This window comes from Geotrypetes seraphini, chromosome 2 (genome assembly GCF_902459505.1).
Source record: "Geotrypetes seraphini chromosome 2, aGeoSer1.1, whole genome shotgun sequence".
NCBI classification, from domain to species: Eukaryota; Metazoa; Chordata; class Amphibia; order Gymnophiona; family Dermophiidae; genus Geotrypetes; species Geotrypetes seraphini.
In genome coordinates this window covers 417,942,078-417,965,304 of record NC_047085.1, presented here as the reverse complement: position 1 = coordinate 417,965,304, position 23,227 = coordinate 417,942,078, and the positions used below count along the sequence as shown (strand labels likewise).

General features: G+C 43.7%; 1 protein-coding gene across 1 annotated transcript in view; it reads left to right on the top strand.

Moving 5' to 3' along the window:
* The window catches only part of CASD1 (CAS1 domain containing 1), a 239,267-nt gene that overhangs the window by 44,731 nt on the left and 171,309 nt on the right, over window positions 1–23,227 (top strand). The window contains exons 5-6 of the mRNA XM_033931105.1: window positions 8,809–8,871; window positions 17,815–17,859. Of these exons, the coding sequence (XP_033786996.1) occupies window positions 8,809–8,871; window positions 17,815–17,859 (108 nt within the window). The remainder of the gene's footprint in view (window positions 1–8,808; window positions 8,872–17,814; window positions 17,860–23,227) is intronic.

The window sequence follows — 23,227 nt, the reverse complement described above, 5'->3', positions numbered from 1 at the left end:
GCAGAGAAGGAAGGGCCATGGATAAATTTGGTAAGAGGCTCTACCAAAATGCTATGTTAGCAAATAGGGCTAGTAATTATGCTTTTCATTTCTCTTTTTATTTAAAGCATCTCCTTACCACCATGGCTTCTTTCGAGAAGTATCTTCCTTCACGAAAGCATCAATCATTTCATACCTGCTTGTCGTCTCTTTTCCAACTACGTAAGTTTATGGTTAGATCCATATATGACACCTTTGAACTTACATCCAGAGCGACAGCAATGTCGGTGGCTATGCGCCGTTTGGCCTGGCTTCGGGTATCCGAGCTTGATGTTAACCATCAAGATCGGTTAGCCAACGCCCCGTGCCTAGGGGATGAGCTCTTTGGGGATTCCATGGACTCAACCACACAAAAGCTCTCTGCTCATGAGACGCGCTGGGATACCCTGCTTAAAAATAAAAAGAAGCCTCCTCCACCAAAACCATATAGACAGCAGTCGGCCTACCAACGCCGCTTCACAGCTCGTCCATTACCTGCCACTGCTCAGCAACCCAGGCGTCAGAGGCAACAACAACGTCAGCCTCCCAGACAGCAGCAGCAGCAACAATCTGTGAAACAACCTCCTCAGCAGAAGTCACAGCCCTTTTGACTTCATTCTCCACAGTATAGCCAGTATCCCTATTCCTGCTCTCCTGCCTCAGCCTATAGGAGGTCGACTTTCTCTGTTCCTCAGCCGGTGGGAAGTAATCACTTCGGACCAATGGGTCCTCAACATCATCCGCCACGGCTACTCTCTCAACTTTCAGACTCTTCCACCTCAAAGCCTGCCAAAAGAGTCTGCTTTGCACAGTCATCAATCTGCCCTCCTTATTCAGGAAGTCCAATCCCTACTCCTTCTGAACGCTATAGAGGAGGTTCCTCTAGATCAAAAAGGGCAGGGATTCTACTCCCGTTATTTCCTAGTCCCCAAAAAAACAGGAGATCTCAGACCTATTTTAGATCTTCGCGATCTCAACAAACATCTGGTAAAGGAAAAATTCAAAATGCTTTCTTTAGCCATCCTTTATCCTCTTCTGAATCAAAACGACTGGCTATGCTCCCTCGATCTCAAAGAGGCTTACACTCACATACCGATCAATGTAACCTCAAGACCATATCTCCGATTCATGATCAATCATTGTCATTACCAATACAAGGTGCTACCCTTCGGTCTAGCCTCTTCTCCAAGGGTATTCACCAAATGTCTCATTGTGGTAGCGGCATTTCTACGCTCTCACCACCTTCATGTATTTCCTTACCTGGACGACTGGTTGATCAAAGCCACATCCGCTCAAGCAGTTCTCCTGGCCACCAACCAAACCATCCAGTTTCTACGAATTCTGGGGTTCGAGATCAATCTACCCAAATCTCATCTCATCCCCACTCAAAGACTTCAATTCATTGGAGCGATCCTGGATACACTCCTAATGAGAGCTTTCCTACCATCCAATCGTCTTCAGACCCTTCAGTCTCTATGTCAGCAGGTGCTTTCACTACCTTCCATCTCAGCCAGACACATGATGGTACTTTTGGGGCACATGGCATCCACAGTTCATGTCACACCTCACGCACGTCTTCACCTGCGCACTCCTCAATGGACCCTTGCTACTCAGTGGTCCCAAGTGACGGATCCTTGCTCACGACACATATCTGTGACATCATCTCTTCGTCGGTCTCTTCAATGGTGGTTGGTATCCTCAAATCTATCCAGAGGTCTTCTGTTCCATCAACCTCCTCATCAACTAGTCATCACCACCGACGCCTCTCTGTATGCATGGGGAGCTCACTTGAACGAGTTCCAGACTCAAGGTCTTTGGACAGCCCAGGAAAAGAAGCATCAAATCAATTTCCTGGAACTCAGAGCGATGTTTTACGCCCTCAAGGCCTTCCAACATCTTCTCTTTCCTCAGGTCCTTCTGTTGTGCACAGACAATCAGGTTGCGATGTACTACATCAACAAACAGGGTGGGACAGGCTCTCGCCTTTTATGCCAGGAAGCCCAAAAGATCTGGACTTGGGCCATAGATCACCATCTCTTCCTGAAAGCTATATACATTCAGGGGGCACAGAATTCTTTAGCGGACAAACTCAGCAGAATTCTCCAACCTCACGAGTGGACACTCGATCCTGTAACTCTGCAGTCTATCTTCACTCAATGGGGCACTCCTCAGATAGACCTCTTTGCAGCTCCTCACAATCATCAGCTGCCCCTATTCTGCTCCAGACTTTACTCTCCGCACCGTCTGGCAGCGGATGCTTTTCTCCTCGACTGGTCGGATCTATTCCTGTATGCCTTCCCTCCTCTGCCTCTCATGTTGAGAACCTTGTTCAAGCTCCAGAGGGAACGAGCCACCATGATTCTGATTGCTCCGAGGTGGCCCAGGCAACATTGGTTCTCCCTTCTACTTCAACTCAGTTCCAGGGAACCCTTTCTTCTTCCTCTGTTTCCATCTCTGCTTACGCAACAGCAGGAAACCCTTCTACATCCCAACCTCCAGTCTCTACACCTGACAGCTTGGTATCTCTCGGGCTGACTTCGACTGATACTCTTTTGTCTCAGCCCGTTCGTTCCATTCTGGATGCCTCCAGGAAACCAGCCACTCTACAATGTTACCATCAAAAGTGGACGAGATTTTCTTCCTGGTGTCTTCTTCATCATCTTGATCCCACTTCCCTAGCAGTGGAGACGTTGTTGGATTATTTACTTTCTTTGTCTGACTCTGGCCTTAAGTCCTCTTCCATCAGAGTCCACCTCAGTGCCATTGCAGCTTTTCATGAGCCAGTCCATGGAAAACTTCTTTCAGCTCATCCCTTGGTGTCCAGGTTCATGCGTGGGCTTTTCAATGTGAAACCACCTCTTAAAGCCCCTCCGGTTATCTGGGATCTCAATGTGGTTCTTTCCGCTTTAATGAAGCCTCCATTTGAACCTTTGGCTACCTCTCCTTTCAAGTTTCTCACTTGGAAGGTACTTTTCCTTATTGCTCTTACCTCTGCCAGGAGAGTCAGTGAGCTTCATGCACTGGTTGCAGATCCACCTTTTACGGTTTTTCACCATGACAAGGTAGTTCTGCGTACACATCCAAAGTTTCTCCCTAAGGTTGTTTCTGAATTTCATCTCAACCAATCCATTGTTCTACCTGTTTTCTTTCCAAAACCTCATTCTCATTCTGGGGAACAAGCTCTGCATACTTTGGATTGTAAAAGGGCTCTTGCTTACTATCTGGAGCGTACGAAACCCCACAGATCAGTTCCCCAACTTTTTCTGTCCTTTGATCCGAATAATTTGGGACGCCCCGTTTCTAAACGTACGTTGTCTAATTGGCTAGCAGCGTGCATTTCATTCTGTTATGCTCAGACCGGACTGACACTGGAAGGTTCCGTCACAGCCCATAAAGTCAGAGCAATGGCAGCATCTGTAGCTTTCCTCCGTTCCACTCCTATTGAGGAAATCTGCAAGGCTGCTACTTGGTCCTCAGTTCACACTTTTACATCTCATTATTGTCTGGATGCATTCTCCAGAAGGGATGGTCACTTCGGCCAATCTGTTTTACAAAATTTGTTTTCCTAATGGCCAACCTTCCCTCCATCCCTCTTTTTGTTAGCTTGGAGGTCACCCATCAGTCAAGAATATGCTGCCTGCTTGTCCTGGGATAAAGCACAGTTACTTACCGTAACAGGTGTTATCCAGGGACAGCAGGCAGATATTCTTGCGTCCCACCCACCTCCCCGGGTTGGCTTCTTAGCTGGCTTATACTAACTGAGGGACCGCGCGCCTCTGTCGGGCGGGAAGGCACTCGCGCGTGCGCGGTGCGGCCGAGCTAGAACTTTCTAAAGTTCTTAGAGTGAGATCACTCTAGAATTGTCCGTACCGGGGCTCCGTCGGTGCCGTCACCCATCAGTCAAGAATATCTGCCTGCTGTCCCTGGATAACACCTGTTACGGTAAGTAACTGTGCTAAATATGTTACATACATTACAGCAAACATTCAACACCCTTTTCACGTATGTCATTACAAGAGCCTGGAACACCCTTCCAACATCTATAACAGGGGTGGGGAACTCCGGTCCTCGAGAGACGTATTCCAGTCAGGTTTTCAGGATTTCCCCAATGAATATGCGTGAGATCTATTTGCATGCACTGCTTTCAATGCATATTCATTGGGGAAATTCTGAAAACCCAACTGGAATACGGCTCTCGAGGACCGAAGTTCCCTACCCCTGGTCTATAACATCAGAACTGAACTACCTCAGGACCTTCAGGAAAAGACTGAAAATGTAGCTATTTGATAAATTCATCGCAGCTCAGTAACTCTGCCCTCTATCCATGGCAATGTAGCAGTCCTCCTCAACATGATGTAATTACTTCCCCTCTTCCACCAATGTAACTTTCCTCTAATGTGTTGCAACATTTTCCCCTATTGTAAGAGTGTAACCTTCCTCTATGATGTGATATAACCTTTTCCCCATGATGCTGCATGGACCTCTTAACCTGTAAATCATCTTGAACCTGTACTGGAAAAGTGCGATTAGGAAATCCTGATTAAATTAGGTTAGCTCTGTCCTATATGCTTGAGAGACAGATGATCCTGTGGAGTAAAGTAGAGATGGAGATGCCAGTGGCATGCTAGGTATGCTGTTTCAAGGAGATAGGAATGTTGTGCTGTAGCTTCTGAATTTGCACAAACAGGTTATATGGGATAAACATAGCAATTTAAAGTCTCCAAATTGCTGGCTAATGTAGAAATGCTAATATTGCATAAGTTGACATTGAGAAGGCATGCATTTTCTGTAACAGGGCCTGAATTGTGGAACAACTTACCTCTGGAAATAAGGGTAAATTAGAATTATGTCAATTATGAAAAATAAAAACATAGCTTTTTTAGGATGAGATTAGTTTGGTAAGGGGAGTAGGGACTAGGGAACTATGAGGTATGGGGGCTGATTATGGGTTGAAGGATGTTGAAGAAAGTAAAGGAAGAGTGGGTTTAGGAAGTGTATATTTGGGAGTAGACGAGGGATGGAGGTTTGTTTTTTCTCATCGTTTTTGTTGATGGGAGGCAAGAGTTGTGGATCTCAGGTTGGGAGGGGTTGAGATTTTTCTCTTTCCCCCCAAACTGGCATCAGTTAACTTTCTCTTCTCACTCCCCTTCCACACATACACACTATCAATTTTCTACTCTTTTTCCCAGGGCAGTTACCACCATTTCAACCTTCCCCACATGTTCAATTGTAGCTGCATTAGGGTAATACAATAAAATATTTTCAAACCTTTAAGAGCTCCTTTTACGAAGCCGCGTTAGCGGCTTTATCTCATGCACCTTTTTAGCGCGAACTAACCCCTGGTTAGCCGAAAAACTACCACCTGTTCAGGAGGAGGCGGTAGCGGCTAGCACGGCCGGCAAATTAGTGCGCGCTATTATGAGCGTTAAACCGCTAACGCGGATTCGTAAAAGGAGCCCTCTATTTCTTATTCTTATTATCTTCCATTGTTTTGTTGTTTTTTTTTTAAACTATATTTCATTTTTATAGCCTTTTCTCTTTAATTCATTTTATCTTTTACCACTTTCCTCTGCCTTCTAATTTCTAAGTTTTCCTTTCTTTTGTGTTACTCATTTTCTCAACATTTCCGTTAGATTTTTCCATCCAGTTCTTTCTTTTGTTTTATACATTTTTTGTTTCCTTCTTTTTCTCTTTTCCTTAACCTTATACTCTTCCATTCTCTTCTCTCTTGTACTGCTCTTCACACATCCTTTGCTCCTCATCTGCCTACATATATTCTTCATCCCCATTCACTCACCCTGTCCCACCTGTTTCTCTTACTTTTTCTTCCACTGCTTCCTTTTCTCTCTCTCCAGTTCTGCCCCTTCCTCACCCTCAATTTCCTCTTGCATTTTTGCAACTCTCTTCTTTCCACCTTTTCTTATTCTAATATTTACCCTTCTTTTCCTTATGCCCTTGCTTCTTTATCTCACTCTCCTTTTTTCACTTTCCATCTACTGAGCACTTTCTTGTCTCACTCCCTTTCCTCCTGTCAATCTTTCCCTCCTGGAATACACTTCCCCCTCCACTCAATCACTCTCTCTCTCTCTCTCCCTCCCTCCCAGTCTGCTCTCATTTTATCCCTTCCTCCACACCAGGCTAGCATATTCATCTCCTTTTCAACCTCCCTTCTTTGTGGCTCAGCATCTCTACCTTGCTCTACCTTCCCCTTCCCCCAACCAATCTAACATCTCAATGTATCTCTCCTTTCCCCTCCCCTTCCAGTCCAGAATCTTTATCTTTTTCCTCTCCCCCTCCATTTTGTGGTCCAACATCTCTAGCTCTCTTTGCTATCTCCTCCCCCTCTCTATTTTTTTACTCCAGTATCTTCACTTTTTTTCTCTTTCTCCCTTTTCCCATTGACAGTTCCTTCATTTGGTCAGGCAAGAATGACAGTACTAAGAGAAAATTTAAGGCTGTTGGAAGAGCCTATCTAAGCACAGGTGCTGGAAGACTGAGGCTCCTTAGTACTGTTCTCCTTGCCTCCATAGCCTAACTACATGAATAATAATAATAATAATAATTTTATTCTTATATATCGCTAAAGCCATAATAGTTCGAGGCGGTTTACAATAAGAACTGGACAATCAGGGAAGTAGTCACAATGTAAAGTCGTCGAATACATGTAAGCAGAATAAAGAGATAAGGCTTTAAGAGTACTTAGGTTACAAATCGGTTAAACAAGTTCGTTTTTACTAGTTAGTTAGTTTTTACTAGTTTTACTAGTTACTAGTACTAGGAGCTATCACAGAGTAGCAGCTTTGAAAGGAGATTGTACTATGGGGGAGATCAGGGGAGAAGGAAAGGAAAAACAGTGTTAAACCAATTGCACTCCTTCATTGACAAACAAGGAGCCCAATCCACCTTCCAATTGGGATTCAGGAAATTGGGATTCTGTTTTTGTAAGTCGCTTTGAACCTATGTAGCCATAGCACAACTCATAAATCCCTGATTATCTTAGATTAGATTAGAAATTCTACAGTACTGAAACTATTTACGACTGCTGGAATCTCATGGGTAAGAGTGATGGTATCCTTTTGGGGCTGCTGGATCTTTGCGCGGTGTTCGACACTATTGACCTCGTTGCATGGCTTTCTGAAATTAGAATCCAAGACACTGTGTTAAGATGGTTCACCTCCTTCCTAAACAGTAGATCCCAAAGCGTACTACTCAGCGATCAGCTATCAAACCCAAAACCGATCAAAAACGGCTCTACTATCCCCCCTTTTATTCAATCTCTACATTAGACCTGTCCTGGACCTAGCCAACAAACACCAAATACAGAGTCACTCTTTCGCAGATGATATCCAACTATACCTAACGGTGGGAGAAAAACAGGATACCCAAATCACAAAACTCCTAAACAGCCTCTCGGAAATCAAAAACTAGATGACTGTGAACAAATTGCAACTAAACGCCTCCAAAATAGAACTCCTTTGGATCCACAAAGAACACTGCAACCACGTTCTTCCCTCGCTGCACTGGGACTTGACTACCATAACTGCAAAAGATCAAGTACGTAGCTTAGAAATACTCCTTGTCTCCAACCTGTCGCTCTCCAACCATATCTCTCTGGTGATATTTTTCTCATTTTACTACCTGCGACAACTCTGAAAAAGATTTTTCAGAGTCTGACTTTACCCAACTACTCTATGCCTTATTACACTCTTCATGGATTACTGCAATGTGCTATTCAATGGTCTCACAGCAAAGAATGTACAACGTCTCCAGCATGTACAAAACACAGCAATCAGACTTCTAAAAACCAAACTCAATTAGTTGCTCACTGGCTGCTCGTAACCAAACGTGTCTTCAAGGGCTTGATGCTAGTGTTCAAATCTTTGCACAATATGATATCAGATTACATGATGACCAAGCTCTTTCCATACATGCCAAACAGGTTCCTTTGCTCACAGGATTAAATATGCTTCAAAATGCCCTCTGGTCGTGCCCTTCAACTGCAAACCGCCAAATGACTTTCCTACTCCCACTTCATACCGAGCCACTAGAATTGACTGCCCCTGCAGACCAGATACCTTGAAGGACTCCTTAACTTTAAGAAAGCAATAAAAACATACCTCTTCACCTAACTCCCCTGCCCATGACCAAAGGATTACAAAGGAATGTACATTGGTACTAGATCCCGGTATGTGTCAAATTACGATAAAAACTTGTATTAAAAAAATTTTGCACTGTAACTATGGCAAATTTAACCTGTAAACTGTATATTAAGTATATTGGTATTAGATCCCTAGTATGTGTCAAGTTAGGATTAAAACTTGTATCATAAAACTTGTACTGAATCTGACAAATCCGTAACCTGTTTACTGTAACTGTAAATTATAATTTAACCTGTAACCCATTTTGGGTTATTTGGGGAAAACGGCATAGAAAGCTAAATAAATAACTAAAAGCGGGATGCCACCATGGCAGCAGAAGCAAGACAGAGGTACCCAATTCCTATTCCCTGCAGCATTTGGGGAGGCTATTATCCCTCCTTATCTCCCCTCTCCACATTATACCCATGCTTTTAGGGGATATGGAGAGGATAAGGGGGTTTAAATGGATTTATGCTTTTATTGATTATAAATTTTATTTGTGATGATTGTAGCCATTCTAAGCAGCTTGGTTGCTGGGAGGTAGGATAAAACAATAAATAGTATTTCAGAATCTGTTCTGTTTTTAATCTGAAGCTTCATTTTTGATCTTTTACATTTCCCATGAAAACTTAACATTCATTTTTCTTTATAGGATTTTCTATGGCATCCAGAGGTTAACAACTCCATGAAACAATGCTTCAGATCTTGGATTGAGGTAGGTGTACTGAAAAACAATACTGGCAAATGTGTAGAGATGTCCAAAATCAGATTTGCTTGAATCCAATTCAGAATTTTTCTTCTTCCTCTCAGTACTCTTGCAGTACTTTCTCAGAGGTGCTTAGTGGATTATAATGTACAATTAGGAGTAGATTAAGTAAATGACACCCAGATGTGGGCACTGAAAAATTATGCACAGATTGCTATTCTACAAATGGCACTCCGAGTTGAGCATCATTTATAGACTAGGGATCCATTCCCAACTGTTGGCATGAGAATACAATGACTGAAATCTGCTGTCAATCTTCATGCGTAAATTAGGTTCGGATCATTAATAAATATATTGAACAGCAATGGTCCCAGCAAGGGTCAGTGCTGGGACCATTGCTGTTCAATATATTTATTAATGATCTAGAAACGGGGACAAAGTGCGAAGTTATCAAATTCGCGGATGACACAAAACTCTCCAGCAGGGCCGGAACTGTTGAAGAATGCAAAGAACTGCAGAGCGACCTGAACAAACTGAGTGAGTGGGCAAAAAAATGGCAGATGAGCTTCAATGTGGAGAAATGTAAGGTCTTGCACATAGGGAAGGGGAACTACATGTACAGCTATACGATGGGAGGGAGGGTACTCGGGGAAGGAAGCCAAGAAAAAGATCTGGGGGTATTGGTGGATAACACAATGAAGCAGGCGGCACAATGTGCAGCGGCCTCTAAAAAAGCGAACAGAATGCTGGGCATTATCAAAAAAGGTATCACTACCAGAACAAAAGAAGTTATCCTGCCACTGTATCGAGCAATGGTGCGCCCACATCTGGAATACTGCGTCCAATACTGGTCACCATACCTCAAGAAGGACATGGCAATACTCGAGAGGGTCCAGAGGAGGGCAACGAGGATGATAAAGGGTATGGAGAACCTTTCATATGCCGAACGGTTGGACAGGCTGGGGCTCTTTACCCTGGAGAAGCGGAGACTGAGAGGGGACATGATAGAAACCTATAAAATCATGAAAGGCATAGAGAAGGTGGAGAGGGACAGATTTTTTAGACTAGCAGGGACAACTAAAACAAGAGGTCATTCAGAAAAACTGAGAGGAGACAGATTCATAACAAATGCAAGGAGGTTCTTCTTCACTCAGAGGGTGGTGGACACCTGGAACGCGCTTCCCGGAGAGGTGATAGGACAGAGTACAATTCTGGGGTTCAAAAAGGGACTGGATGACTTCCTGGAAGCGAAAGGGATAACAGGGTACAGATAGAGATTTACCTTACAGGACATTGAGTGAACAGGGTATGGGTATTTTAAGTTAGGTAGGGAACACTTTCAGGTCATGGACCTGGGGGGCCGCCGCGGGAGCGGACTGCCGGGCACGATGGACCCATGGTCTGACCCGGCAGAGGCAACGCTTATGTTCTTATGTTCTTATGTTCTTATCTCTCAAATTATATAATACTGTGTGCGTCTTTAGTGAATGCCCTCTTTTCTGTTGCCTGCATCTTTATAGAATAATGCTTAGCGAGATGCACACTAATCCAAATTATTGTCAATGAACTTCAGTAATTGTTAGTGCCTAATTATTGGCACGAATTGGCTCATTACAAATTGCATACACAAATTAGGTATGGACTCAAATTTGCATGCACGGTTTTGATCACCATATATAGAGAATCCGGGAATTAGTGCTTAAGATTCAGTCACTTCAAGGGATAAGGTTGGCTGTAATTGTTTATACCCTGTTCATAGGTTGCCAGTTTATAGTAGTCTGAACATACTTTGCTCGACATTTTCACTCCATTCTCTCCATCATGCATATTCTCCCTAGATCTTTGGATGAATGCTGGGGTTTTGGATTGTGATCTAGACTGTGACCTTCAATTAAAGTGAGATTAAAGTTCTAGACCAGGGGTGCCCACACTTTTTGGGCTTGCGAGCTACTTTTAAAATGACCAAGTCAAAATGATCTACCAACAATAAATTTTTTTTAAAAAAACCCACAAAGCACACTGAAAGGCAGAGAAAATGTTAATTATCATTCATATTCCAGTTTTTTTTCAAAGAGGTCAAGGCAGATGACTCTATGCAATGTCATCTCAATAACAACCATACAAAAATAGACAAATATAACCCCTCCCTTTTTACTAAACCACATAGCAGTTTTTAGCGCAGGGAGTTGCGCTGAATGCCCCACACTGCTCTCAACGCTCATAGGCTCCCTGCGCTAAAAACCGCTATTGCGGTTTAGTAAAAGGGAGCCATAGTGCAAAATATAGACAGCAGATATAAATTCTCAAAACAGACACATTTTGATCACTAAATTGAAAATAAAATCATTTTTCCTACTTTTGTTTGGTGATTTCATGAGTCTCTGGTTGCACTTTCTTCTTCTGACATCTTCTTATTTCAGCCCACTCCTTCTTTCAGCCTCCTATATGCTTTCTCTCTTCCATACCTCATTCTCTCCCCCAACTTTTTCTTTCTTTCTCCCTGCCTCCTGTTCTTTCTTTCTCTCCATCTCCATGCCCGCTTTCTTTCTGTCTCCCTGCCCCCTTTGTTTCTTTCTCCCTGCCCTCCCCCAAGCCACTAGGTTTGCCGTCGCCACCGGGGAACAGGCCTCCAAGCCACCGCCCCCCAAGCTCTGCATGCAGAAGCCTTGCACTGACCAGCATTCTGCTCCCCTTCAATTCTGATGTCGGAGAGGAAGTTCCGGGCCAGCCAGGCAGCGATTGGCTGGCCCAGAAATTCCTCTTCAATGTAAGAATTGATGTCGGGGAGAGGAATGCTGGTCAGCGTGAGGCTTCTCCAGGCCCAAATCTCTGGATCCCCAGGGCCGAGGAAAAGAAAAAAAGCCAGTCTTCCATGAGAGCCATTCCAGTCTCTTTTTAGCACGACACTTAACTTCCCATTTTCAGGCTCAAGACGTTAGAGCAGCAGCAGCAGCTCCGGCATTTTTGGGCAGAGCACCTCCTGCTCCCGACCGCCTTTCTCCAGTCTGGCTTGTCAATTCCGCCAGGGGCAGCCGGCGCTCAGCTCTCAAAGGTCGTGACTTCCCTAGACCTCTTTCCCGCCTTCTCCCGAAGAAAGTGACATCATCCCCCAATCGGAAGATGGGTTCTGGCAGTCGGGCAGGAAGGGCGCAGCAAGAATGAGTGTGCGTGGGGAACCTTGGGGAGGTTCCGGTGGGGAACCTTGAGGAGAGGAAGGCTGATCGGCCGGCCGATTGGAACGGCAACACGAGTCTATCACAGAACCCGGGATGGGCTCCGCGATCGACTGGCGTTGCCTTCCCGATCGACTGGTCGATCGCGATCGACGTATTGGGCACCCCTGTTCTAGACTTTAGAGTCATGAATATAACTGCAGGGCAGCCAGGTCATTAGACAAGCCTAGGAATTGCCTAGGAAAGAAGCTTCTGGGGATTCAGCAAAAAGCAACTACAGTGACCTGCAACATGTATTTTTTTTTTGATGTATGTGTGCACATTATGATTGTTGAATTTATATTTGGGATTTATTAACCACTTTTATGAAGAGATTCACCCAAGCTGGTGTACAGCGGGTTTTACTCAACATAAAACTTACAATTTTGTTAACAGCATAAGAGTAGTAAAAGGACTAAATATATACATAGACACAATGAATGAGGTAAAGTTAGAATCCCAGCTCAAAATCCCAGTAAATTGAACTACAGTGAAACAGTTTAAAAGATATACTTATTAGCAGCACTAAAATTCAAATGAGAGATATAATGCATACCAAAAGGGAAACATAACACTTATGCAGCATCTAATAAGCACAAATCAGAACATTCAGATAGCATAGATATTACACTAATGCCTTTCTATAATACAACTTACCTTTAGCTGAGGGGAGAGTGGTGCAGTGGTTAAAGGTACAGCCAGCACCCTGAGGTTGTGGGTTCAAACCTAAGCTGCTCCTTGTGACCCTGGGTAAGTCACTTAATCCCTCCATTGCCCAGGTACATTATATAGATTGTCAGCTCGTAGGAAAAATGCTTGAGTACCTGAATAAATTCATGTAAACCATTCTGAGCTCACTTGGAAGAACAGTATAGAAAATTGAAAAAAATAAATAATTGTAGATGGGACAAAATCGACATATTAAAAAATGATAAATCATTAGAAGGTTTTGTGGGAGAGCTGATTCAAGATGGCGTCTCGCTAGCCTCAACGTTGTGTTGGGCTCTGTTTTGCAACTTTTTCTTCGAGCCAGAGTGCTCGAAAGACTGAATTTGATGGGTAAAAGAAAGGCGAAAGTTAGAACTTACCCTTCTGAGTCCTCTCCACTTCCCCTTTCCACCATGGATAAGTTTGTAGTCCGCACAGTGCGACCTCCCGGAGAATGACACAAGGATAGATTTTTTCCCGTTCCGTCCCTGCGAGTTCTTTTCCTGTCCCTGCCTCATTCCTGCAAGCTCTGTTCTCATCTGCACATGCCTCAAACACTTTAAAATCATAATTGTCCGAGGCTTGTGTGGTTAAGGCAGAGCTTACAGGAATGGGACAGCGACAAAACTCATGGGGACAGGATGGGGACATTGAGTTCCTGCGGGGACATGGATAAATTTGTCCTTTTGTCATTCTCTACTTCCAACCGTGTGCAAGTGACATGTCGCAGGTGTTTGCTCAGGGCTACCAATGATGGTATGATGGCTACAGACATTCCTAACCTCCCGACTCCAGTGCTGTGCCTCCTGATGCATAGGCACAATGGCGCCAGGTTGAGGGATGCCCCACTGCAGATTGTGTGCCGTCTCAACATTTCTGCCTGTCTGGATGCATGTTACATCCTACCAGTGGGTCTTGGAATTTATTTGGTCAGGTTACAAACTGGAATTTGCTCAACCTCTGACAGATTGGTTAGTGGGCTCTGCTCAGATTGCCCGGACAAAGCACTCAGGATTCCGGCTACTGTTCAGCGCTTGCTGGATATTCAAGCTATGGAGCCCGTACCGCCTTACCTCTTGGGCTCAGGCAGCTACTCCATATACTTTCTCATGCCAAAGAACAGCTCTGAAGAGTGGAAGCCTATTCTGGATCTTCAGCACGTGACTGTGGCTCTCAAGATTCCATGATTCCGAATGGAGACCCTGTGTTCGGTTATTGCAGCAGTGACTCCAGGACAGTTTCTTGCCTCTCTGTACCATACAGAGACATGCTTATACATCCCATTTTTCTGGTCCACCGCAGTTTTGCGGTTGCATGTTTTGGACAGTGTTATCAGTTCTCAGCCCTGCTCTGTGGGCTGGCTTTAGCGCCCCTGACCTTCACTAAGGTAATGGTAGTGGCATTGGTTTACCTGCACCAGATGGGTCTCCAGGTGTACTCTTATTTGGACGACTGGCTGATCAGAGCTCCTTTTTTGACCAAGGTACGCCACATGCTGGAGTGGGTGCTCCAGGTGCTGAAAGACCTGGGTTGGATTATCAGCTTAAAAAAAAAAAGGGGGGACGGGACAAAAATGAACCATCTGACACCCACGCAATCACTCGGCTACCTGGGACTTTCTTTTGATCTGGCAGCGGGCCCTTTTCTCTACCAGAAGCCCGCAGGCAGACACTGTGCTCAGATTTCCCATCTGGAACAGCTGACTTATTCAGCATGGGAGTCTCTTCAGGTTCTGGGATCAATAATTGCCACGCTGGATGTGATTCCTTCGGCGAGGGCAGTCATTCATCCTCTATAACATGCTTTTCTTGCTTGCTGTGCTCCACACAGGAATGCCTTGCAGACCCGTCTACCTTGGACTCTGAAAGCTGAGCAAGCATGGCCTGGTTGCTTCTCCTGTAATCACCCCGAAGGGACGTTCCTCCTGGATTGTGGTTATGACAGCCTTTGGGGCTGGGGAGCTCATTGTAATTGTCCTATTCAGGGTGTTGGACACCCTCTCAATGACAGTGGTCAATCAACCGGTTGGAGCTCAGAGCCATTCAACTAGCTCTGTTGAGGTTATAAAAGACGATGGTGGGCCAAGAGGTCGGTCTTCTCCAATAACACTTTCTTCCCTCTATATTCCTCCTCTAACTCTTACTATGGTGTTCCCTCTTTATACTATGTTTCTTTAAACTTTCTTTATACTAAGCTCCTGTATCCCTTACTATGGAGTTCCTTCTTCTTACTAAGCTCCTGTAAACCGCTCCGAGCTCTACGATTGTGGAGATGATGCGATATATAAACTTAAGGTTTAGTTTAGTTTAACAATAACTTCTGTTGCTCACCAGAGAGAGGAACCAAGAGCACTCCTCTAACTCCAGAAGCCCATCTTCTTTTTCATTGGACGGAGTGTAGTGTCCTAGTGCTGTTGGCGGGAGTAGATGACATTCAAGCAGACTTCCTCAGCAGACAGACTCTGGATCCAGGCGAGTGGGTTCTGTTCCCAGAGGTGTTTCAAGTGATAGTGGGGTGCTGGGGAAGACACCGCTTTGACCTTGGGGCCACAGCAAGAAACAAGTAAACAGATTGTTTCTTCAGTCGAAGATCCGAGCCCGGAATCGAGGGTTCAGTGCTGTGGTTTAGCCATGGCCTCCGGAGAGTCTTCTGTATATTTTTCCTCCTTGGCTGATGTTCAGCCGAGTCCTTTGGAGGATTGTGGCTCTTCCAGGCTGCTTCATTATGGTGGCTATAGATTGGCCTTGCAGTCTATGGTGCGTAGATTTTCTGCGCCTGTGCAGAGGTCACAACCTTTGGCTGAGTGTCTCTCCGAACTTCCTCACGCAGAGTCCGATATTCATGGTGGATCCGGGTCACTTTGCTCTTCCGGCTTGGCTCTTGAGCACGCAGCCTTAAGAGTGACAGAATATTCTGCTCTGGTTGTTGATATTCTTCTGAAGTCTATAAAGTTGTCTGCTTATGTTACATGGGTGAAAGGCCTTCCACAATTGGTGTGCACAGGTCCAGGTGGACCCTTATTCAGCTCCGATCTCACTAATTCTCACCTTCAGGCTAATTTAGTTAAAGGCTTTATTGTGCTTTCTCTTTGAGTCCATGTGGCTGGACTCTTTGAGTCCTTTTTTAGATCCCTAAAACATTGGTCTTCATTGATGTCTCATCCTGATGTTGCTAGATTCTTTAAGGGAGTTCTTCATGTCTGACCACTGGTTAAGCACCTTTTCCCTTCCTGGGACCTTAAACGGGTATGTCTAGCCTTACTAAGGCTCCTTCACGATGCTACCCTGTTGGACTTGATGCTCAAAACCTTTTTTTCTAGTCGCCATTACATGGGCACTTGGGTGTCAATACTGCAAGCTTGGTCTTGCAGGGACCCTTTCCTCCATATTTCGGAGATGGGGGTTTTCCTTCAAACAATTCTTTCCTGCTTGCCGAACATGATTTTGTTTTTCTCTGTCAATCAGGATGTTTGTTTGCTTGACTTTCAGTCAACAAGTTCCCAGTCATAGAATCACCTGTTGAAGAAACTGGATGTGCGCAGAGTTCTTCTGTGTTACTTGGAGGTCACCAATGAGTTCTGTCTTTTTGACCATTGTTTGTGCTGACTCATTTCATTAAGCGGGGTGCTCCCGCTTCTAAGACCACGATTTCCAGCTGGATCCTTAGGGCCATTTCATCAGCTTACATTCTCACGGTAACAGTCTCTTATTTCTGTCAAGGTGCATTCTACCAGAAGTGTGGCCTCTTTGTGGGCTGCTTTGTGGGCTCTTGTGGTTTGCAGGCCAGCAATGTGGTCTTCTCTTCACACATTTGCCAAGTTCTATAGAGTTGACATGGCGGCAAGACAGGTGTCTGCCACTGGAGTCCTTGCTTAGATGTAACTTCCGGTTTGCAAAACTGGAAGTTACATCAGAAGCAAGGACTCCGGTGGCAGAGGGAAAACCTGAAAGGGTCTCTACCAAGGGGGCCGACGAATCAGTAAGTCCGATTTTCTTCAAAACCAGATCGATTCGAATCAATTCACCCAAAGTGAATCAGTGAATCTATGCGAATCAGGCAGCACTAATAGATGCATCTTTTCATCCAGTTTGTCTGTCTTGACTAGATTTTAAGCTCTTCTATTTTTTTTTTTTATGTACAGCGTTTCATCTGTCTAGAAGCGCTATAGAAATAAGTACAGGCAGTCCCCGGGTTAAGAACGAGTTATGTTTTTAAAGCTGTTCTTAAGTTGGATTTGTATGTAACTCAGAACTTGTAGATTTTAAGATTCTTGCTGCTTACCTCTGCTCCCTGCTGACAAAAGGGCCAACTGTCCCTACCAGCATTCACTCCAAGCATGACCAACCACACACTGTTCTTAATGTGTCCTTGCATCATTCCTGAATCTGCTATAAGAGAAGTGTAGGAGTCTATGCCACAGGAAATACTGCTCAGTGGAATAAAATTAAGCCGCAGCCCTGTTCTTAAGTACAAGTCGTACTTAAGTCGGGCGTCTATAACTCGGGGACTCTCTGTAGTAGTAGTAGTAGTAGTAGTAGTAGTAAGAGGAGGAGGATATATCTTTATAGTATGGACACGAATAGCTAGGCAGACTGGATGGGCCAGTCAGCCGTTTTCGCTGATACCTGTCTTTGTGCAGGGTTGCAGCTGATTTATCCATTTAATATAGATCAGGTGTTCTCAACCCATTCCTCATGACACATGAAGCTGGTCTGGTTTTCAGGATACCTACACTGAATATTGATGAGACAAATTTCATATAATGGAGTCGGTGCATGCAAATTTATCTTGTATATATACACTGTGGATATCTTGAAAACTAGACTGGCTCAATGTGTCCCAAGGACTGGGTTGAGAATCCCTGATGTAGATGAAGGTATAATGCAGTATGCATTGGGTGAATCTCTTCTTAAACGCAATATTTCTTATGAGAGAGTGCTGCATAAATTCACTGTGCATGATCATCAGAAGAGTTCCTTTTCTATTAAGTTTCCTAAAAAAACATGTAATTGCATTGTTTTTGTGTTTTTAGAGTTCTGTTTCAAGGCCAAATATAATTATGGTGGGAGCAGCTACGGTAAGCCACTTACTCTTCTGATTTGAATGCTCTGTTGCTTTCTACTTCAATTCTGTGGTCATGATGAGCTATAATTGTACTGCTTTGATTAGTCACCCATCAGCAATCTATAAATCTTTTTATATATAAAAAATGACCACACAAAATATGATATGTGCTTAATAGTGAACGCTCAGACCCACAACTATATCCCAGTGAAATATCACAGAGAAGCTGTGTAAAGAGACCATCATTGCTTGTTCACAGTCTCACCCACCATTACTATATAACATAAGTTCTAACTGCATCCACAGCTCCTAAAAAAAGGAACAAAAACTACTTATCTTAGTAAGGTGGTACTGTAGTCTTTACAGCTACTCCGGGTACATTCTTAATCACCACTGCTGCACAAAATGCATGTTCACCGACCCCCCAACCAAGGTTTCACCGGTTGGCTTCATCAGGAGGGGTACTACAAAACAAAATTACACCCAGTCACTCACTCTCCTCACCACACCAAACAAAGTTCACCAAACGCACTAAATCAAACAATAGAATGTTAAAACTCACTCAACTTCAAATTATACTTCTTACAAATTTGAAGTTGAGTGAATTTGTAAGAAGTATAATTTGAAGTTGAGGGAGAATTTTTGAGCTGATCTTGTTGAATATTGTTTATTTGTTATTGGCTCTTTTGTGCTCAATAAAATATATTGAACGATAAATATTTCCTTTAACAGTTGAAGGAAAAATTTATAAACTATAAAAGAGTTTTATCTTATGCAAAATTATCATTAACTATTTTTTCTGCGGCCCTCCAATTACCCTATTTTTTCTGCAGCCCTCACATTTAAAGTTTAATATCTTTCCTTTCTCAAAACTGACACATTTCAATCACTATATTGAAAATAAAATCATTTTCCCTACCTTTGTTGGCTGGTGACTTTATTTTTCTGTGCTTTTAACTATGTTTCCAGGGCCTTCTTGTCCTTTGACTGTTTTTCTCTCCGTCTTCACTTTCTGCCTTGCATCCATCTGTGGCATTAACTTAATATTCAATTTTTCTGCTTTCTTTTCAAAATCTACGTTTCTATCTCTTACCTTCCCTTCTATCTCTCTCTTCTTCCATCCCTAATTCCATGGTCTGACATTTCTTTCTTTCCTTTCTCTCCCTCCCTCCTTCCTTCCTTTCCCCTGGTCTGGCATCTTTCACCCTGCCCCCTTCTTTCTTTCTCTCTCTCTGTGCCCCCTTTCTTTCTTTCTCCATGCCCGCCCTTTCTGTCTGTCTTTCTCTCTTCATACCCCTTTCTGTCTGTGTCCCATCTCTCTTCTTTCTTTCTGTCTCCCTGTCCCCTCTTTCTTTCTTTCTTTCTCCCTGCCCTCCCCCAAGCCACCATTACATTACATTACATTACATTAGGGATTTCTATTCCGCCTGTGCCTTGCGGTTCTAGGCGGATTACAATATAGAAGATGTCTGGGCAATTCCAGTAGAATTACATTACAGGATAAGAGTAGATTTCAGGAACAGTAGAATTATGATACAACAATTTAACAGAATGGTACATAACACAGAGGATAATACATGTCACAGAAGATAATACATATCACAGGAGATATTATATATCGATTGAATCAAGTTAGATCAGGTGTAGTGTAGAAGGGTTACAGTACCTTCTAAATCACAGACAAGGAGATACTATAGGTGGGTGTTTCTGAAGGTGTTGATTGGGAACTCGTTGGGAGGAGGTTAGAGTGATGGGAGATATTTTTTGAACAATAGTGTTTTTATTTCTTTACGGAAATCTTTTATGTCTGTTGTTTTGATCAGTAATTCTGAGATGTCAGAGTCGATTTTAGCTGCCTGTGTCCCTAGGAGGTTGTCGTAAAGTTTCTTACGACGAGTTCCGTTGAGAGGTGGGAAGGTGAAGATGTTCTGCGTTCTCCTTCTTCTGGGTGAGAGGTAGTAGTGGAAGCGGTTGTTTAGGTAACTAGGTGCCGTGCCGTGGGTTACTTTGAAAATGAGACAGTAGAGTTTGAATTGTATTCTTGCTCTTATTGGTAGCCAGTGCGATTCTAAGTATGCATTAGTAATGTGGTCATGTTTGCTGAGTGAGTATATGAGTCTGAGGGCTGTGTTCTGGATGGTCTGCAGTTTTTTTATTGTGTTGATAGGGCAAGGTAAGTAAAGGCTATTGCAGTAGTCTACAATGCTCAGCACAAGAGATTGGACAATGATTCGGAATTGGTCTTTATTAAAAAATTTTCTGATTTTTCTTAGATTTCGCATTGTGAAGAATGCTTTTTGGGTGATTTTTTGAATTTGTGTTTGCATTGTGCAGCATCTGTCTAGATGTATACCCAGGATTTTGAGGGAGCTTTGTATTGGGTACTTGATTGAGTTTACTTCCAGTTCTGTTAGGGATGGTTTTTTGTCCTTCTCTAGCATTAGGAATTTAGTTTTGTCTGGGTTCAGCTTCAACTTATGATTTGTCATCCATTTTTCTACTGTTTCTAGTGTTGTTTTCAGGCGTCCTGTGGAGGTTGGATTGTGGATGTCGAAAGGAAGGAGGATGGTTATGTCGTCCGCATAGCTGAAGGAGGTAATATTTAGGGTGTCCAGGGTGGTGCCTAGGGAAGCTATGAATAGGTTGAAGAGTGTGGGAGAGAGGGGAGAGCCTTGTGGCACTCCGCATGGATTGGTCCATGGTTCTGATAGAATGTCTTTTGATTTGACTCTATATGTTCTAGTTTTAAGGAAGCCTTGGAACCAATTGTGAACTTTTCCTGAAATTCCAATTGCGTCTAGTATCTGGAGAAGTATGGAATGGTCCACCAGATCGAATGCAGCCGAGAGATCAAATTGGATGATTAGCAGTCTGTGTCCTTGGCTGAGGTGTCTTCGAGCTATGTCTAGTAAAGATACCAGAAGAGTTTCTGTACTGTGGTTGGTTCTGAATCCGGATTGGGATGGATGTAGGATGTTGTGGGCATCTAGGTACATGGACAGTTGTTGTGCTACTAGCCCTTCTATTATTTTGACGTATGTTGGGATTGAAGCGATTGGTCTGTAGTTCGATGGGCTGTCTATTAGACCTTTGGGGTCTTTCAGTATAGGCGTAACTATGATTTCACCAAGGTCAGGTGGGAACTGGCCTTCCCTGAGTGTTGTTTGCAGCCATAATATGTAGCTAGCTCTGAAGTTGGTGGACGCTGTTGCTAGTAGGTATGGTGGGCAGTTGTTCAGATCACATGAGGATTTGCAATATTTTCTGTATAGCCTGTCCAGATCAGACCACTGGATTGTGGGGAAGTCGGTCCAGGATCTGTCTGCTGATATGGACTCATCTGTTATGGGTTTTATTAGAATCTCGTCTATGTTGTTTTGTGAGTTATTGAATGTTGTTCTGATTGAGATGATTTTATTTTTGAAGTGGTCTGCTAGTTGCGAGGCTGTAGGTGTTAGGTTTCCCTGGGTGGCTAGACATAGTTTGGTGTCGGTAAGGGTTTTTACTAGGTTGAAAAGTTTTTTTGTGTCTGGGTTGTCGGTGCCTATGAGGTTGGAGTAATAGTCTTTACGTTTTTCCTTCAGTTTGATTTTGTATTGCTTGATTTGGATTTTCCATTCTGTTTTAGTGTTATCTTGTTTCTGTTTTAACCATGCCCTTTCTAGTTGTCTACATTTCCTTTTTAGTTGTAGGAGTTCGATGTCAAACCATTTGTCTGATTGTCTACATATTTTATTTTTTGCTTTTAGTGGTGCTAGTTTATTCAAGGTCGATTCGCTGAGAGACCGCCAGGTGTTTATGAATTCACTAGGGTTACTGGAAACTAATGCTGGGTCCACTGCGCTCCAGAATGTGTTGGGGTCGATTTTCTGTCTGGTCATAAAGCTTGTTTTGGGAGGAGTGGGTATATTTTTTTTGTTTTGCTGCCATTTGATGGTGAAATTGTATTTATAGTGGTCCGACCATAGGGTGGGTTGCCAAGCGCCGTTGGTTATTTGGATGTTTTGTGTATTGAGGTTTAGGGATGAGTATGCTGCAATATCGAGTTGATGACCTTTTTCGTGTGTTGGTTCAGGATTGAGGATCTGGTACGATAGGGTATTGAGGTATGATAGAATATCTACTACTTGTTTGGAGGTGTGGTCTTCTAGGTGGAGGTTTAAATCACCAAGGATCAGATTATTTGAAGAGGAAAGAGAGTTCTGGAGGATGAACTCTTCTAGATCTTGTTTGGTGGTATTCCATTTTCCTGGGGTGATATAGCATAGAAGGCAGTTTAGATTTCCTGTAAGGGTGGAATCAGAAAGTTGGCAGGCTAGAAGGTCTGAATGAGGGGTGGAGTGCTTGGCTAGTACTTTGATGTTGAAGTTGTTTTTTACTATGATTGCTAGCCCTCCTCCTCTTCTATTAGCTCGGCATATTAGTTCAATTTTGTATCCGTTAGGGCAGAGTTCTATAATGTGTGGGTCTGTATCAGATGTGAGCCAGGTTTCTGTAAGGAAGAGGCATCCTAGATCATCTTTTATCAGCCAGTCTTTGATTAGTTCTGTTTTTGGACTTACCGATCGTATATTTAAGTATGAACATGCTATTGTGGTTTTTTTGAGGGGGATGGGGGTAGTAGTTATATTTGATAGTATTTTATATGATGTCTGAGGTCTTTGTAAGCTTGTCTTGGCTTTTGTTGTATGTCTTTTACCCCAGGTTGTGGGAATGCTTACTTGGTCGGGTGGTGAACAGAGGATCAAGTTTCTAGGGGTTTGTAGTTTCCTGGTTTGTAAAACAGATTTGTGTGGTACTGTGATGATTGGGATTGGCTGTGTGTGGTATCCTGCTGTTTTCCATTTGTCTATGAAGAGGGATAGCAGTAGTAGCGCAAGGATGAGTTTGGGTGTGTTTGTATCCATTGTGTGAATAGTGGGGAGTAGTTGAAGTGGGATTTGTTGGTACTTTGGTGGGCCAGTTATGGAGGAGTCCGGCTATCTGAGACTTCAGTTGGTTTGGGATTGAAGGTGGTTTGTCTCAGGTCAGGTAGGACAGTGAAGAGTTGTTTTGTTTGATTAGGGCATGCAATTGTGGCATGCAGTTGGGGAGCTGGGCCATGCGGGGGGAGAGTGAATGATAAAGCGTGCAGATAGGTGAGAGGGGGTAGTCATGCAAATACTTAGCTGTTAGGCTGGTCTGGAATAATCTGGTCAGGTTGGAAGTTTGGAAGCAATCGTCGGCAGGAGGCTGTCTGGTGTGGTTTTGGGGAGTCAAATCTGGAGAGTTGGATGTGGATGGTATAGGGTGGAGAGGTAGCTTTGGGCTCCGCTTGGCCGCTTCGCGAAGGCGCGTGCTAAGGCATTGGGGAACAGGCCGCCACCGCCGCAATAGGGGAA